This window comes from Aotus nancymaae, unplaced genomic scaffold (genome assembly GCF_030222135.1).
Source record: "Aotus nancymaae isolate 86718 unplaced genomic scaffold, 86718_ANA_hifiasm-v0.15.2.pri h1tg000032l_0, whole genome shotgun sequence".
Taxonomy (NCBI): Eukaryota; Metazoa; Chordata; class Mammalia; order Primates; family Aotidae; genus Aotus; species Aotus nancymaae.
Genome location: NW_026988445.1, coordinates 12,138,012 through 12,161,390, shown reverse-complemented (window position 1 = coordinate 12,161,390; position 23,379 = coordinate 12,138,012). Strand labels below are relative to the sequence as shown.

General features: G+C 43.8%; 2 protein-coding genes across 9 annotated transcripts in view; one reads left to right on the top strand and one right to left on the bottom strand.

Moving 5' to 3' along the window:
* Positions 1 to 23,379, bottom strand: part of CNIH3 (cornichon family AMPA receptor auxiliary protein 3) — a 296,652-nt gene that overhangs the window by 204,569 nt on the left and 68,704 nt on the right. For 2 of the 8 annotated variants that reach the window (XM_064383549.1, XM_021677321.2), the window contains 2 exons: positions 7,082 to 7,150; positions 5,362 to 5,477 (listed from right to left, as the gene is read on the bottom strand). The exons of 4 other annotated variants lie outside the window; for them this stretch is intronic. In XM_064383549.1, coding sequence (XP_064239619.1) covers positions 5,362 to 5,477; positions 7,082 to 7,147 — 182 coding nt within the window. In that variant the 5' untranslated portion in view covers positions 7,148 to 7,150. Of the gene's footprint in view, positions 1 to 5,361; positions 5,478 to 7,081; positions 7,151 to 10,352; positions 10,394 to 23,379 lie in introns of those variants that run through there. 2 more of the 8 variants (XM_021677325.2, XM_012459768.3) reach the window with 2 other exon arrangements.
* On the top strand, positions 3,856 to 4,291 carry LOC105722311 (small ribosomal subunit protein uS8-like). Its single transcript, XM_064383465.1, has one exon. It carries the CDS (start codon positions 3,856 to 3,858, stop codon positions 4,246 to 4,248), a length of 393 nt encoding a protein of 130 aa, XP_064239535.1. The 3' UTR covers positions 4,249 to 4,291.

The following is a 23,379-nucleotide window of genomic DNA, read 5'->3' as shown; positions in this document are numbered from 1 at the left end:
TGAAAAGTTCTATCAAGTGCTTTAATGATCCCATCTCTAATGGTACATGCTGTGAGTCCTAAGGGAGAACCGGTAATAATTCAATATGCTTTATTGGAGCATAACAAAGACTGCCAACTTCTTAGCCAGGGATAGACAACCTCTATTGCCTTCCATTCTACCTTCAATTTGCCAATCCACATTTTAGGGTCTATTACTTTTAACATTCCACTGCTAGCTACCGACTCCTATCAGTAATCTTTTGCAACTCAAGCAAACTTACATAAAATAAAATAATAATAAGGTGTGGGATGAGGGAAACATTTATTATGTCATGGAACTGAATCATCTGTCGCAGCTGCATCCAGGTCTCAAGCAATTTCATTCGGACCAAGTTTCTCATTATCCCTGTGTTCTATTCTACTTATCCCTCTACCATCCCTTTGTATCAGCTTAATTCATCCACCCATTCATTCATTCAGGTAGGTAGGCAGGTGAAATAGCCCCCAGCAGTTCCAGGCTTTCAAACACCCCAGGACAGGGAGAACTTGTCTTTCCCAAGAGTTCACACAGAAGACCTGAAATTAAGCCTTAGTGACCTGGCTCAGATCATGTACTCACACTGGAATGATGGACACAGAGTCCCCTTCACACCCAAAGAGAGCTCAGTGTGCATTTCTGAAAGAGGCACAATGGAGACTGGGCAGGTGAAAACAAAACGTATTCTTGACAGTTATTTACTAATTGAAAATGTCTTAAAAACTTGTGATGAGCCCTATCACTTGCCTACCTAATATCCATCTTCCTTACCCCTCTTCCTGGCTGATGGACTCTCAATTTTGCTTGCTGGGCAATATGCCCAGTTTCAGGGCATAAATCATAACCAGTCTAAACCAAGAATAATAAGCACACTCCCCCTGTCCAGATTATTTAATGGGTGGATTTATAATACTCTCTGATGAATTAGATGGAGGGAAAATTGACTTGGGAGGTGATTTTCCTTCCTCTAGGTTTACGCAGAAAGCCGACTTGCTGTCCTAGCCACCTACAAGCCTATTCCCAGTTCCTGCCTCTGGACGTAGTTGTATGTGGATGTGAAGCCTGGAGCCACAGCAGCCATCTTGTGGACTGTAGGGGGAAGGCTGAGAGAACAGCAGAGATGCCAAGTTAGTGCCCTGACGACATGGAATTACTGACCCAGCTCCAGAAATACCACGACCAGGCTGCTTGTTCAGAATGCAGTATGTATAAAGCCATTGGTTTTCAGGTTTTGTGTTTCTTACAGCTGTATATATTCTACCTCTCCCATAACGATTCTCCATAAACACACAGGAGCCTCTCTTCATGCAGCCGTGGCAGGCAAGGAATAAGCAGGCATTCAGTAAACCATCCTTCCTTAAGGTGAAACCACCTGGATTATCCCTATCTCATAGGACACAAATCCGGGACTGAAAAAGGAGCACGAGCTACACATGCTCTTCCTGTCCCAGAATCTCTAGCACTCTTCTCACTTTACTAGTAGTAGCCTGAACCTTATGAAACTGACAATATTCAATCAATGCCTTTTCTGACCTACAAAAAAGGCAGTTCCATGTGGTTCAATCTAATGCTTACATATCTCTATTTGAACTAGTTGTCCACCTAAAATAATAAAAAGATCAGAATCTATTTTAAACAGAGTTTATTCAAGAGCAAAGGTTGAGGATGAGCCTGCTTGGGACGCACAAATTCTAAAGAATGGAAGTTGGTGTTCCAAAGTGTAGAGGTGTGGGATCGCTTACATCGACAAAGCTTAGGGAAGCTAAATAGAATTCAACATCTTTCTATATAAGGCTTAATGTGTTGTGCTCAAGCCTTGCTAAGTAAGTCTTGAGAGGTGTTGTGCTGCATAATAAATTTAGAGTGTCCTAAATTTTATTTACTTTTACAAGTGTAGAAGCAGAGAAATTATTTCCTTCATTTCCAAGCCATGGTGAATCCTTGAACAACACGGAACAAAATAATAATATAAATCGTGCTAGGAGAGATGTGGCAAAGGTGCAGCTGTTGTTGAGTCACCCTGAGAGGAAGGCTTGCTGTTTATCAACTGGGTACACAGCCTTGGCCTCTGGGTGCTCTAAACTAGCACTATTCAATAGAACTTTGTACAAGGATGGAGATATTCTATTCTGCACTGTCCAACAGAGTAGTCACTATCCACACTGGCTAGTAGGCACTTCAAAGGTGGCCTACTGTGACTGCAAAAATCTATTTTAATTATATTTAACTTCAATTCATTTCAATTTCAATAGCCATATGTGGCTAGTAGCTACTGTGTTAGTCAAAGTTCTCCCTAGACACAGAACCAACAGGAGATACATATTAAATAATGTATCTAAACTAGACATATCACATATTACGTATTTTATGTGCGTGTACATATATAGTATATATATATACATATTGTCTGCCACTTCTGCATGAAGAGAGTACACATACATAAAATATATAATGTGTGACATATATATTATATATTATTTAATATAATATAATTACATATATAACATGTATATATGTACACAAAAATATATATAATATGTGATATGTATATTTCACACACACAAGCATACACATACATGCATACAGAGAAAGATAAATTTTGAGAACTGGTTCACACAATCATAGAGGCTAAGAGGTCCCATGATCTGCCGTCTGCAAACTGGAGACCCAGGAAGGCTGGTGGTATAGCTCCATCCTAGTCTGAAGGCCTGAGAACCAGGGAGCCAATAGTGTAAGTCTCAGTCCAAGAGCAGGAATAGATCGATGCCTCAGCTCAAGCAGTCAGGCAGAAAAAGAGGCAAGTTCTCCCTTCTTCTGCCTTTTGTTCTGCTCAGGCCTTTGACAGACTGGATGGTGCGTATTCACATTCAGAAGGGCAATCTGCTTTACTGAGTCCACCAATTTAAATGCCACTCTCATCTGGAAATACCATCACAGGCATACCCAGAAACAAGTTAGCCAAACAGAGGGGCATCCCTGATCCAGACAAGTTGACACATAAAATCAACCATAACAGCAACCATTCTGGACAGTGCAGTTCTAGGCTTTTAATGACTGTTCTCATGACCTCATTTCACTTGCAGAAACTGACCTTGGTCTTGCTCCATCATTTCTGGTATAAGCTAACTCTTACAGTAAATATGACCTGAATAGCCAAGTGCAGAGAAAGCTATACCAACCTAAACCCTTAGCTTAATCTGGATGGAGAAAGCCAAGGCATGTGTGACACTGCTGCCCTGGTCACCCAACAGGACTGATACCCACAGCTGATCAGAGAGTAATTTATGAGGACTGAAAATCAGCAAGAGTTAGAGGCTCCCCAAAGACAGACTTTAAAGAAAATTAGGTACTAACACCATCTCTTCAGTTCAGGTATTTGTTTAAGGGTAATAAGGAATGGTGGTGACGGTTCAAATTCAAAAGTTGTCCACAAATTTCTCAACCCCTATTAGGGTAAAAGCATGTCCACTGCCAGACATGGCAGTGTCTATGAATATGTGTGGTCCTCTTCTCCAGCACAGAGCTCTGCTTATTGCAGCAGAGTTCTAAGAGGGAGCTAAGAGAACTTTATATTCAGCCATCCACCTATTAATTTAATATACTGACTGTCTCCTGTGTGTCAAGCACTGTTGCATGCCCTAGAGATACAGAGATGAGCAAAACAAAGTTCCTGTATGCATGGAGTTTATTTCAAGCAGCTCATAAGAAGGCTCTTTGAAAGTAATGCCTGGAATGATCCTGCAAAGTCAACATGGATTCTCAAACAAGGCATCATGGTAACCTCCTATTAAAAATTGGCCTTCTTGCCTCTTTCCGCCATCTTTCCGTGCCGCCACAATGGTGCGCATGAATGTCCTGGCTGCTGCTCTCAGGAGCATCAACAATGCCGAAAAGAGAGGCAAACGCCAGGTGCTTATTAGGCCGTGCTCCAAAGTCATCGTCCGGTTTCTCACTGTGATGATGAAGCATGGTTACATTGGCGAATTTGAAATCATTGACGATCACAGAGCTGGGAAAATTGTTGTGAACCTCACGGGCAGGCTGAACAAGTGTGGTGTGATCAGCCCCAGATTCGATATGCAACTCAAAGATCTAGAAAAATGGCAGAATAATCTGCTTCCGTCCCGCCAGTTTGGTTTCATTGTATTGACAACCTCAGCTGGCATCATGGACCATGAAGAAGCTAGACGAAAACACACAGGAGGGAAAATCCTGGGATTCTTTTTCTAGGGATGTAATACATATATTTACAAATAAAATGCCTCATGGAAAAAAAAAATTGGCCTTCTTTAGAAGAGAGCTTGGTATCCTAAGGAATTTGGCATATGCCCTACTCATTTGCAGCCTTTTCAACGCCAGAATCAGTCCTGGGGTATCTGACCAGGCTTCTATTCTGGAGTTTCAGGGATATCTCGAGATGTGTTATGCTGCATGTATCATGGCTGAAAAGATGACGACTGCCTTAACACAAGTCCCCAGTAAGGACCTAGCAACTGCTTGACTCCTCAGGTGCCAGTCACCAGAACATCCGGGGAGGTGGACGAACCTCTCAAAGGCTCTGCAGTAGAAGCAGTTCAGGCCACCAGCATTGGCCTCTGCTCTCTCTAGAGTATTAAACAAGCTCATACTTTTGAACACTGCTCCAAACACTCCAGGACTAGACAACTCTCTGACACACCTAAGCCAGCAGGCTTATCCTGAGAAAAGAGTCCTACAAAAGATATGATCAGTGTAGGTGAAAAGGTACAAGGGTGGGACAACCTGACTTGTAAATTGACTGCAGTGACTTATTGGTCAATTTGTGCATCGTTTCATGGATTCACTCACTCACTTGGTGCATATGTGGCCAGAACTGTACTAAGTGCAGAGGGAGCAAAGATTTAAAAATATATGGCACCTGACCTCAAGAAGCTTTTAAAGAAGACAGAATACTCAGGTGATGGAGGCACTAAAATCTCAGACTTTGCCACTATACAATTCACCCGTGTAACCAAAAACCATGTGTACTCCAAAAGCTGTTGAAATAAAAAAATGTTAAAATTTAAAAAGAAGATAGAATAAATTACAATACAGACAAATAAGCACTAGAAAGAAGATAGAGCCTGGGTCCCTCTATGAGCATAGAGAAAAGGCCCTGAGCCAGGGCTGTGGGGTGGGAGGACGATCAGAGAAAGCTTCTCAGGGAAAACCAACCTGAGCTGAGTCTTGTAGAATGATCTAAAAGTGGCTGGTTTGCCATGGTTCTCAACTTTCACCGCACCTCAGAATCCCCTGGGAATTGGCTAAAGCCTGAGACCTTTCCAGACCGATTAAATGAGAACTTTTGAAAGTGAGGCCCTTTACCTTTGAAGGTGGGGTGCGGGCAGTTGCTGAAGGCTCCCAGGTGACTCTAACGTGCAGCCAGGGTTGCAATCCACTATTCTTCCAGCAAAGGTGACATGCAAGTGGCACCTCCCTGACTGTTGACATTCTCAGGTTAGCATGGCACCAATACAGAATTAAAACAAAACAAAGAAAACCGTAGTTCATATTCACTGCAGTAAACGAGTACAGCAGAAGACACATTAGCAAGACCAATGCACAGAACAAATCAGCAAGGGATAATTTAAGTGGAGAAAAAATACGGCAGAAATTAAATGGCTCCAGAAAAATGTGAATTCTTTCATTTGGAGAAATGTATCACTGATTAAATGTGCTTTAAACTTAACCCTAATCTAAGCCTTAAATCAGGACAGCACAAAACCAGGGAAATAAACAGAAGCCCCGACTTATCCAAACACACTCCAGGGAGAGCTCAAACCAGAGGAGGGCATGTCTCTTGTTCCTCAGTGAGAGAAATTAGACTCAAAAGCAACCAAACAAAACACCTAGCATTTGAAAGAAGGGAAAGTCAGGAAGGAATGAAGAGAACAACATTAAATATACTAGGGGGAGAGAGAGAGAGAGAGAGAGAGGAAGAAAGAAAAGAAGAAAGAAAGAAAGAAAGAGAGAGAAAGAAAGAGAAAGAAAGAAAGAAAGAAAGAAAGAAAGAGAGAAAGAAGGAAGGAAGGAAGGAAGGAAGGAAGGGGAGAAAAGGAAAGAGGGGACGGTGGGAGGGAGGGAGGGGCCGGGTGTGGTGGCTCATGCCTGTAATCCCAGTACTTTGGAAGGCTGAGATGGGCAGATCACTTGAGGCCTGGAGTTTGTGGATCATTTGAGGCCAGAAGTTTGAGACCAGCCTGGCCAACATGGTTAAAACCCGTCTCTACTGAAAATACAAATATTAGCTGGGTGTGGTGGTGGTACACACCTATAATCCCAGCTATTTGGGAGGGCGAGGCAGGAGAATCACTTGAACCCGGGAGGCAGAGGTTGCAGTGAGCTGAGATTGCACCATTGCATTCCAGCCTGGGTGACAGAATAAGACTCCGAAGGAAGGGAGGAAGGGATGAAGGAAGGAAGAGAGAAGGGAGGAAAAGGGGGACAGAGGGGAAGAAGGGAAGGGAGGGAGAAAAAGGAAGGAAGGGAGGGAGGTAGAGAGCGACAGAAGGAGGGAGAAAGGAAGGAAGGAAGGGAGGAAGGGCAGGAGGGAGGGGGGATTTGCATGCAACCCAGCATGTTCATCTTTCTATTTTATATTATGTACCTTTACAAAAATAGAATTTGCCAGCCAGGATTAGCCCTGAGGATTAGGCTGTTTGAAATCACTGTTCCTGCAGTGAGGGCCCATAGCTGATGTGCCAAAAAAAAAAAAGGGTGAGACAGTTATCTTAGGAAGAATTGTGTAGGGCTGCACAAAAAAGAGCCAATTCCTTCCTGCACCCCCTGGTGAGGAGCTCTCTTTCCCCAGGCAGAGCAGTGGTTACTCACTTGACCAGCCTCTATAAAGATGTTAGTATTTCACACCCTGATCTTTCTGCTGTACCTGCCTCAAACTGAGTATACACAGTGAAGAACACTTGTCACTGGGGTCTTACCTGATACGTTTGCTTCTAAGTGAGAATCCTTGGTTATTAAGCACCTGTTTTCCCATCTTAAATTCCTGCACTAGGTTGTCTCAATTTCTTGTTATTGTAAATCTTACCTTCCTGGGGTTTGTGGTCTGCTTCATGGTGTTCTCTTTGCAGGACAGGGGTAAAGAGAGGCCCATTCCCTACCAGAGAATAAAGATGCCTCATTGGTAACATAAAATCAAAATCATAGGCCCTGAATAAAAACATCACATAGGCAGGGCATGGTGGTTCATGCCTGTAGTCCCAGCACTTTGGGAGCCCAAGGTAGGCAGATCATTTGAGGCCAGGGAGTTTGAGACCACCCTGGCCAACATAGCAAAATCCCGTCTCTACTAAAAATACAAAAAATTAGCCAGGCATGGTGGTGCATGCTTGTAGTCCCAGCTACTCAGAAAGCTCAGGTTGGAGAATCACTTGAACCCAGGAGGCAAAGGTTGCAGTAAGCTGAAATCACACCACTGCATTCCAGCCTGGGTGACAGAGCAAGACCCTGTCTCCAAAAACAAATCACATAAACCTCACCAGGCCCTTCTTACTTGCAAGAAATATATCAGCAGGATTCTCCTACCCTGAGACATATAGGTAATATCTAGGTAAAGTTAAATAGTAATAATAATAATAATTAGTAGTAGTAGCAATAGAAGTTTTCATCATAAAAAATAATCATAGCAATACTAATATTAATAGCAAGGTTTTTTTTGTTTTCTTCACATAAGCCACAGCCAACAAAGCAAGTAATCAGTTTTGGCAAAGGGGTACCTCCTCCAAGTTTTGAAGAGTTTCAGTGAAATGGGATGTTGTTTAATGAACAGCAGAATGTTTAATTGTAAATGATACACATTGTAGACACAGTCTCCTGGGCTTCTCACTGGCACCTCCAAATCTGGAGTCAGGTAGGTCTTACAATCATAACAGATATGGTTTGGCTGTGTCCCCACCCAAATCTCATCTTGAATTGTAGCTCCCAAAATTCCCACGTGTCATGGGAGGTAATTGAATCATGGGGGCAGGTCTTTCCTGTGCTGTTTTCATGGTAGTGAATAAGTCTCACAAGATTTGATGGTTTCATAAAGGGGAGTTCCCCTGCACAGCCTCTCTCTTGCCTACCACCATGTAGGACACGCATTTGCTCCTCATTCACCTTCTGCCACAACTATGAGGCCTCCCCAGCCATGTGGCACTATGAGTCAATTAAATCTCTTTCCTTTATAAATTGCCCAGTCTCAGGTATGTGTTTATTAGCAGCATGAGAACCATAGTAGTAACTGCCATTTATTAAGTGCTTTCTAAATGCCAAGTGCTATGCTAACAGTGCTACAAACTTTATCTTATTTCATCTTCAGAACAACCCAATCGGGTAGGTATTATTATTACTTCCTTTTATAGATGATGAAACTGAGACTAAAAAGGTAAAGTAACTTACCAAGATCACATGTGTTGTAATTGGTGCCACTAAGAGATTCAACCCATTGCGCCAAAGCTGGATCTTGAGAAACCTGTTCCTAACCACTGTTCCTCCATATGAAGCAAAAGGAAAACTAAACTTGGAATCCAAAGGCTGGCTTCTAATTCTCTTTCTTCTTCTTGTCCTCTGAAGCTCTGCGGGTTGTTGCGTATCTCTGAATCTCAGTTTTCTCAGCATAAAATGAGGCTAGTCCTCTGCCCTGCCTACGTCACAAGGTTGTCACAGTGAATGAATGAATAAGAGGGGGTCTAGATGAGACCTCAAGGGGCTGAAAAGCAAACAAAAAAGCCTGGATGCCATGGCTCACACCAGTAATCCCAGTGATTTGGGAGGCTGAGGTGGGAGGATCGCTTGAGGCCAAGAGTTCAAGACCAGCCTGGGCGGCATAGCAAGACCCTATCTCTGTGAAAAAAAATGTTTTAAAAATTAGCCAGGTGTGTTGGTGCACGCCTGTAGTCCCAGGAAGGCTGAAGCAGGAGGATCCCTTGAATCCAGGAGTCTGAGGCTACAGTGAGCTATGATTACACCACTGCACTCCAGACTGGGTGAAAGAGACCTTGTCTCTAAAAAATGAAATAAATAAAAATAAAACATAAGAAAAGGTCTGAGGGGAGGTACCACGTCTGCCTGGCATCCCCAGTATTTTGCACTCAATGTTTACTGAAGTAATAATGCATCTGAAAGTACTTTGAAAGCTACAGAGCATCATATCATAAAGTATAAGGTTCATGAATCACTGCAGTCTGTGGCCACCTTGGGTGAGGGCTGGCTCTGCTGCTGCAGTCTCACCAAGCTATCTCGAGAATTCATCGCTAAGGTGCATAAACCTCAGACCTCCAAGCACTAGAAATGAACACCACTCCATTATCCAGTCTACAAATTTCAGTAGTGAACCATAAGCATGCTGACCTGCCGCTTTATAAAGGATGGCTCAGTTTATCAAGCTTTATGATGAAAGCATCTATTCTGCATTCCTTACCCTCCTCAAGGTGCCCCCATCATTCCCCAGGCCCAGCACACAGCATTAACACCTCTGCTGTGTTGTCAGTAGTAACATCCTAGTATTTCTCCTCAGCAAAAACTGGCTCAGAAATAAAAAAGACAAGAATGTATTTCCCTAATGGCAAATGCAGCAACCTGGTTCAAGACCGTTCTTCTAAGTGAAGTATCTCAGGAATGGAAAACCAAACATCGTATGTTCTCACTCATAAGTGGGAGTTAAGCTATAAGAACATAAAGGCATAAGAATGATCACATAGACTGCGGGGACTTAGGGAGAAGGGTGGAGGGAGTGAGGGATAAAAGACTACACATTGGTCCTGTGTACACTGTTTAGGTGATGGGTGCACCAAAAATCTCAGAAATCACCACTAAAGAACTTATCCATGTAACAAACACCACCTGTTCCCCAAAAACTACTGAAATAGTCATAATAATAAACTACAAAAAAAAAAAAGGAATATATTTCCCCTCAGAGAGAAACGTCCTGGAAGGTGAGGCATCAAACACCACTCCACGGGGGTGAGTAAACTCTCTGGGGTTGAGATCAGCCCAACTGCAGCCTACAAAAATGCTGTGCGTAATCTGAGTTTCAGCATCTTGGTTTATGAAATGGCTCCAGTAAATAGGCTCCTAGCTGGCATTTCTGTACACACTGTGGGGTGTGCAGAACAGCCCCAAAGTGTGCTCAGCGCTGCCCCATAGGGGCAAGGGGATCATCTCACCACTGCCGCCAACCTCCATCAGGTCAAGAGAGCGGAGAGATAGGGGAAAATGCAAGAGACTGAGATAAACACACACACACATACACACACACACACACACACACACACACACACACACGAAAAAAAACACCACATATCCCAGAACAGTCATACCTGGCCATCACAATATGCAAGATGCCTCATCTCCAGGATCCAGGTGAAACTCTCCCCTACCCCCTAAAAATAGCTCTTAATTTCCCCATCACTGAAACAGAAGCAGAGTTGGAGAAGTGGGTGGAGCCATCTGGCTTTATACCTATATCTCCTAAAAAAAAAAACAGAGGGGGACCAGGGAAAGAGTGTGTCACTGTAGCAAGCCTAGAGACAGATTTTCTGGCGGGGATGATGCGATGATGGCAGAGGGTAGGAAAATGTGCTGCAAAGTTTACAATCTGCCCCATCTGTTCAGTGCTGTTCTGTCCATGGCAGGCGCGAAATGGCTCACTGGTTCTTGCCGTGCAGACCCATGCAGGGGCCAGGCTTCCTGGGGAAGCCTGCAGAGACTTGGAGGGCCAGCACCACTGTCTAGTACATACAGAGGGTTTGCAGAGGCCCAACCCCAAAGGCAGAAAGCCCATGACTCTTCATGGCAGCCCTTTTGCTTTGAGATCTAGGAACTTTTCATCTCTAGCATTGAGCTAGGCTTTGAAAACACAAGGATGAATAAGATGTCATGGCTGCCCTCTAAGGGTCACAGTCTTGTGGGAAGCCCATAAATGTAGCCAAATGGTGGCACCTAAAGTTGAATATGAAGTCAGAAAGGTAAGTTGAGGCTGTGAAGGGCTTTATGTACCAAGCCAAAGTGCATGGATTTCTTTTCTCTACATTTGTGAGTCATAAAACATGATCAAGAGGGTACAAGAAGAAAATACTAAAATGTTTATATTTTTATTTTTATACAATTAAACACATAATAAGATAAGCTTTATTAATATTCATGATAAGGAATGACCTTCATACCTTTACTTGGTCCACTCATCAGTGACCACAAGTCACAAGAGACTTGAGTGATCCTGGGGAAAGAGTGGGCATCCTACAACGTGGAAGCGTTGACAGTGGTGATTCTACTTCTTGGTTCTCGTTCAGCACAATATGCGCTATTATAGACAAGCCTGGGTAAGTGGAACTACAGAGAGGATCCAACGTTTAACTATCCCCAAAGTGGGCGAGAGGCTGAAATATTTTTCTAAAAAGAAACGGTGGATTGAATAATGCAAAACAAGATGAACAGTAAGAAAGAGGTGGATCTGACAAGTTGTTAGTCACATTTCAAGGGCAAACAAGACAATATAATCAGATCTCAAAAGCTAGCCAAAAAGTTTTCAAATTACCAAAAGACTATTTGAAATATGGCATGGCACATGCTGTTGCTAATGAGGAATCTAACCCTAAGTGTCATTGTGCTCAGATATTAGCTGACAACACTGATGAAACCATTGCAGTTAACAAGACGTTTTAAAATACTGCTTTCATTTTCATTTTCTTTACCATGTTTTTTGAATTAATATTTGTGTACACTTTACAATGAGCATAATATATTGGTACAGTAATACACGTATGAAACTACAAATAAATGAGCATACATCTGCTGGGAGTGCACATTCAACACTTTTCACTTTAAACAGTGGTAATCAAATCGATGCAACTGTAAATAGCCCAGACCCTCCTGTTCTTCCCAATATTGGCTTTCACCTTCCAGGAGCAGTAGGGAAAACACTAAAAACGTTAAAAGTGGGCACTGTCTACTAAAACCTTGTCAAAGATCATTCCAAAGAGTAAGACCTGCTGATTTAACCAAACTCTTTCTTCCTAGCCATGGCCAAGTGCCAGAGAGGAACATGTACCAGCTAAATCTCAGCTCTGCAACTCACCAAGATGGAGGGCAATTCAAGTCAGTTCTCTGGCCTAGCCTCCACATATGCAAAATAAAGGCGTTGTGTGAGACAGTGTGGGAGGTGGGGAAGGGGCTTCTATTTTAATGGTTTTTTTTTTTTTAATGTTTTTGAGACAGGGTCTCACTGGAATGCAGTGACATGATCACGGCTCACTGCAACCTCAACCTCCCTGGGCTCAGGTGATCCTCCCACCACAGCCTCCCAAGTGGCTAGGACTACAGGCTCACACTACCACACCCAGTTAATTTTCGTATTTTTTGTAGACACGGATTTTGTCATATTACCCAGACTGTTCTTGAACTCCTGGGCTCAAGTGACCCACCCACCTCAGTGCTGGAATTACAGGCATGAGCCATTATGCCCAGCTTATTTAAATGTTTTATATGTATTTGAAAAATAGTAATTTTTAGCCAGGCTCGGCTCAGGCCTGTGATCCCAACACTTTGGGAGGCCGTGGCAGGCAGATCATGAAGTCAGGAGTTCGAGACCAGCATGACCAACATGTCTCTACCAAAAATACAAAAATTAGCTGAGCGTGGTGGCACGCACCTGTAATCCCAGGTATTCAGAAGGCTGAAGCAGGAGAATCATTTGAGCCCAGGAGGCAGAGATTGCAGTGAGCCAATATCACGCCACTACACTCCAGCCTGGGCAACAGAGTGAGACTCCATCTCAAAAAAAAAAAAAGAAAAATAGTAATTTTCCATTTATGATGGTAGTCTTTTTAAAGTCAACTTATATAAGTTTAACAAAAGTAGATATGAAAATACGAAGCAAATAACATAGCTAGTGTGCAGATTTAGATGTCAAAAACTGGGGGCTGGAGTTTAACTTGGACTCAGAAACCCTGGCTAGATGATATTTATCGAGTACCCAGGTGTGAAACTCTGATTATTCTTAACCTGTACGCATATAAACTAAAATATCATAAGGCCCTTAAGGGACTTAGACAAGTATGTTCCAGTTCAGTTCAGGTAGATCATTTTATCCCTCTTGGTCTCTGGCCCCTGATTTAAGATAAACAAATGCAAATCAAAAGATGAAGTGGCTTTTTGTGGTGACGGCGCCTGCTGCTGTTGCAGATGAGGTCTGAAGGAGAGGGGTGTTCGTTTGTTGCTTTAATAAAGAAAGCTCTCTGCTTTGCCAATGTGGGAGTCTAAAACTACTGTAAAAAGAAATGTCCAATGTCCAAATACCAGCAAACAGAGGGAAGTGCACGTGAGTCTCAGGCCCTGCCACTCACCCAGACGCCCTCTCCCGGCAGAAATATGCGGGTTTGGTGCCCCCTGCTGGCCCTTTTCCTGACAGAGACTGACACCCAACCAGAGAGGGCCAGGGAGCCCATGGCAAAATGAGCCTCTCAATGGTGGTGTGAGGGCGCAGTCTGGCAAAAATGCACCTGAAACAACAACAATGCTTAATGCACAATTGTTAAGAAACAGATCCCATGTAGTAGCTCTGTGTCTCCTCCAGGCCACTACACTGAATTAATATGTGACTTGAACAGATGACAGCAGAACCCAGGGGAAAACTCAAAAGGCCTCTTCTCATCACTGCTTCCGTCCTCAGCCAGATGGTTCCCAGTGTTCTTCCGGTGCACTGAGAACACAATTAGCTTTTGCACCAGCCCTTACATGTACCAGAACTGAGTCTGGGAAGTAGGGCTCGGGGTTTGCAATCATTTCCTCAAGAAACAAGCTGGCCAGGCACAGTGGCTCACACCTGTAATCCCAGTACTTTGGGAAGCTGAGGTGGGAGGATCACTTGAGTCCAGGAGTTCAAGACAAGCCTGGGCAACCTAGAGAGACCCACTCCAACTCTACAAAAATTAAAATTAAAAAAAATAGCCAGGTGTAGTGGCACGTGCCATAGTCCCAGCTACTCAGCAGGCTGAGGTGGTAGGATTGCTTGAGCCTGCAAGGTTTAGGCTGCAGTGAGCTGCGATCACACCACTGCACTCCAGCCTGGGTGACAGAGCAAGATCCAGTATTTAAAAGAAAGAAAAAGCTGGGACACATTGTAAATTATACAATGGAATACAGGCTGTGGGCAGGGTCTCTGCTCTCAAAGGGCTTTCCATCTAGAAAAAGAGCTAAAAACAGAAATGGTTAGTAATGTCAGTTACCATTTATGAAGCTAGCCACTTTACCATTATCTCCAACGCTAACAACAATGCTGTAAGCTAATCATTGCCATGTTGCATTTGGGTAAACAGGTTCAATGAGGCCAAAGGACACAGGCCAAAACCGGGAGAGGCAGGTCTCCAACCCTGGTCAGCTTGACTCTGAACTCCATTCTCTGTTTACTCGCATCATTTATAGCTTGGTCCCCCTATACACGTGGGAAGATAAACTACACCCACCCATACATGGGCACACACACGAACAGGGAGGGCATGTACCCATGACAGTAGCCACCTCAGGGGCTAGTGGGAGGTAAATGGGCTGGAAGGGTGGAAGGATGTGTGGGATGAAGGAAATATAAATGTATTATTTCTTTTATTTTAAAAATAAACAAGGTTTAAAGCCCACATATACCTCATGGTATGCTGTTAGACAAAAATACTTTCAAATGTAAATAAAAATTGTTAAATGTAAAAAGTCAACATTTGTTCATTTTGGTTTATGGATATGTGGCTATTCATTATTTTATTCTCTGTATAGCTCCATTTTTTCTTTTTTTCTTTTTGAAACAAGGTCTCACTCTGTTGCCTCAGCTGAAGTGCAGTGGTGCCATCACAGTTCACTGTAACCTCAAATACCTGGGCTCAAGCTATTTCCCGCCTCACCCTCCCAAGTAGCTGCAACTACAGGTGTGCACCTCCACGCCTCACCAATTTTTTAATTTTTTGTAGAGTTGGGATCTCACTGTGGTGCCTAACTAGTCTCAAATTCCTGACCTCAAGTGATCCTCCCACCTTGGCCTCTCAAAGTGCAAGGATTACAGGCATGAGCCACCATGCCCATCCTTAGCTCCAAACTTTTAAAATTTTTCTTGGGCCAGGCACGGTGGCTCACGCCTGTAATCCCAGCACTTTGGGAGGCAGAGGCAGGTGGATCACGAGGTCAAGAGATCGAGACCATCCTGGTCAACATGATGAAACGCTGTCTCTACTAAAAATACAAAAAATTAACTGGGCATGGTGGTGCGTGCCTGTAATCCCAGCTACTCAGGAGGCTGAGGCAGGAGAATTGCCTGAACCCAGGAGGTGGAGGTTGTGGTGAGCTGAGATCGCGCCATTGCACTCCAACCTGGGTAACAAGAGTGAAACTCCGTCTCCAAAAAAAAAAAAAAATTTCTTAAATTTGTTTTGCTTGTTTCTTCAAGACAGGGTCTTGTTCTGTCACCCAGGTTGGAGTACAATGGTGTGATCATGGCTTACTGTAGCCTTCCCCTCCTGAACTCAAAGGATCCTCCTCCTTCAGCCTCCCAAATAACTGGGACTACAAGGGCATGCCACCACACCCAGATAATTTCTTAATTTTTTGTGGACAAGGAGTCTCGCTATGTTGCCCAGTCTGGTCACAAACTCCCAGCCTCAAATGATCTTCCCACCTCAGCCTCCCAACATCCTAGGATTACAGGCATGAGCCACCATGCATGGACTACTAAATAATATTTTTATTTAGGAGGAAAGAAGGAAAGAAATAAATATCCTCCAAGGATCTGAATACGAAATCATGAAAACCAGCCAGGCATGGTGGCTCACGCCTGTAATCCCAGCACTTTGGGAGGCCAAGAAGGGCAGATCGCCTGAGGTCAGGAGTTCAAAACCAGCCTGACCAACATGGAGAAACCCTGTATCTACTAAAAATACAAAATTAGCTGGGTGTGGTGGCACATGCCTGTAATTCCAGCTACTTGGGAGGCTGAGGCAGGAGAACACTTGAACCTGGGAGGTGGAGGTTGCGGTGAGCCGAAATTGCACCACTGCACTCCAGCCTGGGCAACAAGAGTGAAATTCTGTCTCGAAAAACAAAAAAGAAAAAAAAATCACGAAAACCAGTCTATCCACTTTATAATCACATGACAATCTGACTATGAAAGCACAGGTTCAATTCGAGTGGAGAATACTCAGCTATTTACACAGTGGTTTTTGTCTGGGGACCTCAAAGCACTTCACAAACACAAATTAATTCCACTTCTTGTCACCTCCTAAAAGATGGAGGAGTATTTTACAGATCATTAAATAGGGTCTGGGGAAAATGAAGTGTCTTATCTAACATCACACCATGAGTTACAGACTGAATTGGGAATAGGGCCTTGGAAACAACAAGCAGTCCTCTGGCCTAACCACAACTGTGCCGGCATCACTGATAAAGAAGGAACCTACAGCATCTGCCGCTCCCACTCTTTTCATGATATATTGTAATGCACTGTGCCTTTAAGAAGCAGGCCTTTCAGCGAGGTCAGCCTCCCTTTCCTCACATTAAGCCTCATCTGAAAATATCCTACCACACATAAACAGAGATCTTTTTCAGGGACAACCCAAACCACATCCTCTGGCTTTCATTCTGCATCTCCAGCCAGGCTGTGCTCAGTGCCAGCCTGTGGTGGAATAAAGCAACTCTCCTCCTTCTCCCCTTGCCCCTTCTCCCAGAGGACAAAGCCAGGGAGAAAGAGGGCAATCTTCAGACCTCAGTGCCAGGGGAGGCCTGTGTGTGCTGAGCCAGGACAGAGAGCATGTGCTCCAGAACCCCCTTTGGAGTATCAGTCAGTAAACTCTGGTTGTGCCATCCTGGAACCCGGCTCCGGTATGGTTCCTTTTACCTGCCTGCCTGAGCCCCACGGCATCAAGGTCAGTGACTGGCCAGGACACTAATATGGTTCTAGTTCTTTTTTTTTTTGAGACAGGGTCTTGCTCTGCTGCCCAGGCTAGAGTATGGTGGCAGGATCATGGCTCACCGCAGCCTGGCCTCAAATGAGCCTCCTGCCTCAGTTTCCGAAAGTGCTGGGACTAAGGCATTAGCCATGTGTCCTGGCGTCAAAAGAGCCTCCTGCCTCAGTTTCCGAAAGTGCTGGGACTAAGGCATAAGCCATGTGTCCAGTCTTGTTTCTGGTTCTTGCTATTGCCCACCTCAATTCTTAGTCTCCCAACTGGCCTCCGTGGCTCCCGACCGCTGACAGTGATTGTTCTAAACACAAATCTGACCTTGTGATGTCCCTACTTACACTCTATGCCTGCCCATCAGCTGAGGATGAAGTTTAAGCTCCTTTGCATGGGGAATGAGGCAAACTGGCTCCCACGGACCCCTCCAGCCTCTTCTACCTCTGCTCCCCCTTCCCAGAAACACAGCCTCTCACGGCAGAAGTTCCAAGGGGAACATCCATAGACTTCCCTCAGTGAGTCAAGAGGGAGGAGTCCAGAGTTCAGTTACCAAGTTTAAAAAAGGCAGGATGAGCCAGAGCAATCAGGCAAGAAAAAGAAATAAAGAGTATTCAAATAGGAAAGGAGGAAGTCAAATTGTCTCTATTTGCAGATGACATGATTGTATACCTAGAAGACCCCATCATCTCAGCCCAAAATCTCCTGAAACTGATAAGCAACTTCAGCAAAGTCTCAGGATACAAAATCAATGTGCAAAGATCACAAGCATTCCTATGCACCAATAACAGACTTAAAGAGAGCCAAATCAAGAACGAACTGCCATTCACAATTGCTACAAAGAGAATAAAATACCTAGGAATACAACTAACAAGGAACGTAAAGGATCTCTTCAAGGAGAACTACAAGCCACTACTCAACAAAATAAGAGAGGACACAAACAGATGGAGAAACATTCCATGTTCATGGTTAGGAAGAATCAATATTGTGAAAATGGCCATACTGCCCAAAGTAATCTACAGATTCAATGCTATCCCCATCAAACTACCAATGACCTCCTTCACAGAACTGGAAAAAAACACCTTAAACTTCATATGGAACCAAAAGAGAGCCCACATAGCCAAGTCAATTCTAAGCAAAAAGAACAAAGCGGGAGGCATCATACTACCGGACTTCAAACTATACTACAAGGCTACAGTAATCAAAACAGCATGGTACTGGTACCAAAACAGAGATATAGACCAATGGAGCAGAACAGAGGCCTCGGAGGCAACACAACATATCTACAACCATCTGATCTTTGACAAACCTGATAAAAACAAGCAGTGGGGAAAGGATTCCCTGTTTAATAAATGCTGTTGGGAAAACTGGCTAGCCATGTCCAGAAAGCAGAAACTAGACCCCTTCCTGACACCTTACACTAAAATTAACTCCAGATGGATTAAAGACTTAAACATAAGACCTAACACCACAGAAACCCTAGAAGAAAATCTAGGCAAAACCATTCAGGACATAGGTGTAGGCAAGGACTTCATGACCAAAACACCAAAAGCATTGGCAACAAAAGCCAAAATAGACATACAGGACCTAATCAAACTCCACAGCTTCTGCACAGCAAAAGAAACCATCATTAGAGTGAATCGGCAACCAACAGAATGGGAAAAAATTTTTGCAGTCTACCCATCTGACAAAGGGCTGATATCCAGACAAAGAACTAAAACAGATTTACAAGAAAAAAACAAACAAACCCATTCAAAAGTGGGCCAAGGATATGAACAGACACTTTACAAAAGAAGACATACATGAGGCCAACAAACGTATGAAAAAATGCTCATCAAGAGAAATGCAAATCAAAACTACATTGAGGTACCATCTCACGCCAGTTAGAATGGCGATCATTAAAAAAATCTGGAGACAATAGATGCTGGAGAGGATGTGGAGAAATAGGAACACTTTTACACTGTTGGTGGGAGTGTAAATTAGTTCAACCATTGTGGAAGACAGTGTGGCGATTCCTCAAGGACCTAGAAATAGAAATTCCATTTGACCCAGCAATCCCATTACTGGGTATATATCCAAAGGATTATAAATCGTTCTACTATAAGGACACATGCACATGAATGTTCACTGCAGCACTGTTTACAATAGCAAAGACCTGGAACCAACCCAAATGCCCATCGATGATAGACTGGACAGGGAAAATGTGGCACATATACACTATGGAATATTATGCAGCCATCAAAAACGATGAGTTCGTGTCCTTTGTAGGGACATGGATGAACCTGGAAACCATCATTCTCAGCAAACTGACACAAAAACGGAAAATCAAACACCACATGTTCTCACTCATAGGCAGGTGTTGAACAATGAGAACACATGGACACAGGGAGGGGAGCATCACACAATGGGGTCTGCTGCGGGGAAATAGGGGAGGAACAGTGGAGGGTGGGGAGTTGGGGAGAGACAGCATGGGGAGAAATGCCAGATATAGGTGAAGGGGAGGAAGGCAGCAAATCACGCTGCCATGTGTGTACCTATGCAACAACCTTGCATGTTCTTCACATGTACCCCAAAACCTAAAACGCAATAAAAGAAAAGAGAAAAAATAAAATAAAATAAAATAAAATAAAATTTAAAAAGGCAGGATGAGACGTGCAGGCCAGCGGCAGAGCCATGAGTTCCAAGCTGCTAGGAGCCCACAGGAAGCGGACTAAAAAAAGAAAGGCCTGACGCCCAGAAACCAGCAGCCAAAGGAGCTTCCTCTATGATTCCTGCATCAAGGGCTAGAAAGCATTGAGAAGGAGACAGCCCCACTTTCTCAATCCCCTTTCCCAGGAGGTGTGGCTGGGGCTCGCCCCTGGGAGACACTGAGACTGTCCCCTGAAGCTCTTGAGGAGGGAAGGAGGTTGCAGGACTGCTCCTCAGGCCTGGACACCACCCCAGCAGGCCAGGCTGAGGCACCTCAATGACTCATACACTTGGATTTCGGGTGAGGGAGGCATGGAAGTGCCAGAGACTGAGCATGGGCCTCATTGTCACAGGCCTGACACCTCACACTTCTGTTTGTTTGGATTAATCTTGTAGCCAAGAGGGAGCTATAGAGGATCTCACCTGGGGAGAGACACCATCAGACTTTGCAGAAAAAACACTCTGGCACTGTTTGGGCCAGGGAGGGTATTTGGGAGATGATGACAAGAGTCTAGAGGACAGGACAGCAAGAGCCTGACCTGTGGCAAGGAGGGTGGGCCAGGGAGAGGGGGCTGCATGGATTGGGCACTAGGTCTCTGGTGAGGGTAGACGATATCTGCACTGGGGAAAGCATGGAGCCAGAACAGACAGAAGCTGAAAGGAAGACTCATAGCCAATAAACAAATCACAATCTGGGCTTCCTGGCTGGCTGGCTTGCTTCCTTCCTTCCTTCCTTCCTTCCTTCCTTCCTTCCCTCCTTCCCTCCTTCCCTCCTTCCTTCCTTCGTTTCTCCTTCCTTCCTTCCCTCCTTCCTTCCTCCCTCCTTCCCTCCCTCTCTCCTCCCTCCTTCCTTCTTTCCTTCCTCACTCCCTCCCTCCTCCCTCCCTTTCTCTCTCTCTTTCTCTCTCTTTCTCTTTCTCTCTCTCTCTCTTTCTTTCTTTTGACAGGGTTTCACTGTGTTACCCAGGCTGGAATGCAGTGGCATGATCTCGGCTCACTGCAAACTTCCGCCTCCCAGGTTCAAGAATTCTTGTGCCTCAGCCTCCAGAGTAGCTGAGACTACAGACATGCACTACCACACTTGGCTAATTTTTGTATTTTTAGTATAGACAGGTTTCACCATGTTGGCCAGGCTGGTCTTGAACTCCTGACCTCATGATCCACCTACCTAGGCCTCCCAAAGTGCTGGGATTGCAGGAGTGAGCCACCGCGCCCAGCTGGCGCTTTTCTTTACCATGAGGTTTGCCCATGAGTAGACAGTATAGGCAACTTCTCTGTTTTAGTATCTAATAACACAATCTACCTCTAGCTTTTATTCAAATGCCTAGTTCCACTACTAAACTTTAAGCTACTTTACAATAAAAATCGTTATCTGTGAACCCCCAGGGTCTAATACTGTTCCTCATATATAACAGGTGTTTAATAAACAAGGTCTCATTGGCTAGAATACAGGAATACATATATACATACATTTATATCTATATGATTATGACAAACTATATATGATTAGTGGGATAAGCTGGAAGTTAGAGTTGTACAATATTTTGAAGAAAGTTGAATTAAAGATATATTTGATACTCTAAGTAATGGGGTATCATTGAAGTTTCATGAGAAGAAGAGTAATTTGACTAGAGCTATGCTTAGGAAACTAAACTGGCCAAGATAAGTTTAATGGAATAAAGTAGGAAGGAAATGGAAGTAAGATTAACAGAAAGTTATAGCAATATTTTATCATAAAGAGTTCCTGCACAGAGTATTAGGAATGGTCCATGGCCCCATTCTACAGTCTGCAACCTAGGTCATTGACCATTAAGTTAAAAAATCACATCTTAGGAATTCCAATTAAGACACAGACAAATACAGTATAAAATCCAAATGTGCTAGTTCGAATATTTCTGTCTTTACTAGGAAAGCTTGCCCCTTCAAATGCCAGAAGCATTTCCAACTCTCCCAGGTCTGAGCCTGTGCCATGTTGTGAGTTTGAAAAGGCCCACATCTGGCTTTAATGATCACTGTCTAAAAAGAAACATATCAGAAGAATTGGAGAGAAAGGAAAACTTTTGTGTTTGGGGGGAAAAGAGGAGAAGGACATGCTTTATCTGAAGCCATCTAGCTTCTATTTTATAAATTTATCTATTGCCAAATACATTTCAGGACTGGATTCTCACAAAACATTCATATACCAGAAAATAGCAGTCCAAAATGGAAATACCTCTCATTCACTACTCTGGCATAGCAGATGGCCTTCTGATATTCAGGGAAATGGACTTTGCTTTCAGAAAGAAAAGGCTATAAAACAATGAGGAGTTGTCCAGTGTATGCAGAAATGCTTATCCCCTTGCCCGCAGGCATCACACCTGTATATGTAATACAAACAGCATTCCTGAGCAGGAACTAAGGCTTATTCATCTTCATATCACCACAGTGCATCACGCATGGTAAATATCTCTAAATGTGAGCATACATCTAACCAGTTTAATAAGAAGTCTCAACTCTTGAGGTATAAAGATAAATTGGTCTCCCGTACTGGTAAGTCTACGGGGTTTCTGCAGTTCAGCAAGTATCCAACTACCCAAGACACCAGGTGCCCCTTGCTTGCAGACACGCTTGAAAACAGAGTCAAGATGAGGGTGAGTTTTGGGGCTTAGACTGTGTTATATTCAAAAGTATTTTGGTTTCAACTATGGGCCCTCAGGCTGTAGCATCTAACATCATGGGATATACATATACACCAGAGAAAGATCACATACGCATACATATTTGGCACACATTAAATAGAATATATGATGTGCTAGGCACTATTTTAATCACCTTAAAAATATTAACCCAAAATATTACAAAAATATTAATGTAATTCTCAGAACAAACCCCAGAACATAGGCACTATTATTATCCTCATTGACAAATGAGAAAACTGAGGCACAGGACAGTTAACTGCCCAGGGTCACATTGCTATTAAGTGGCAGAGTCAAGACTGGAACCCGAACTGCCTGGCTCCAAGTCTGTGTCTTAACAACACCTGGCCTCATGCACAGCTCTTTTCTGGGTGGCTACAATTCTCTATTTGGTTTATTGGGTCTGGAGGGATATATACATGTTGATATGTTTATAAAAATTGGTGGCTGGGCACAGTGGCTCATGCCTGTAATCCCATACTGCAGGAGGCTGAGGCCAGCAGATGGCTCAAGCCCAGGAATTTGAGACCAGCCTGGGCAACATGGTGAAACCCGTCTCTACAAAAAAATACAAAAATTAGCCAAGTGTGGTGGCTCACACCTGTGGCCCCAGCTACTCAGAAGGCTGAGATAGGAGGCTCACCTGAGCCCCGAGACGCTAAGGTTGCAATGAGCCATGATCACACCACTACAATCCAACCTGGGAGACAGAGTGAGGCCCTGTCACAAAAAAAGAAAAAAACGAATTGATGCTTCCCTTTTTTCATGAGTATGAATACTTCTCATCAACATGTAGATACTGAGCTTGTTGATAATTAAAATGTGATCACTTTCTCTCTAGTCCAATTCTGGGCATGGTCTAATTGCTTACTATGTGAAATTCTAATATGGAGAAGGGTGTAACGGAAAAGTGAGCAAATCCATTTCCCAAGGGTGGCTGCTAGACATGTGGCTTGCTGGCTCCCCTTCTGATCTCACATTATTACCCTAAAAGGGCTACATCAGGTCTAACTTCAGGGAAGTCCTTGGAACAGGGACGATGCAATCTCAGTTCTCAC

Excerpts from the sequence above, each read along its gene's own strand:
- LOC105722311 (XM_064383465.1), top strand. The coding sequence starts at position 3,856 with ATGGTGCGCATGAATGTCCTGGCTGCTGCTCTCAGGAGCATCAACAAT.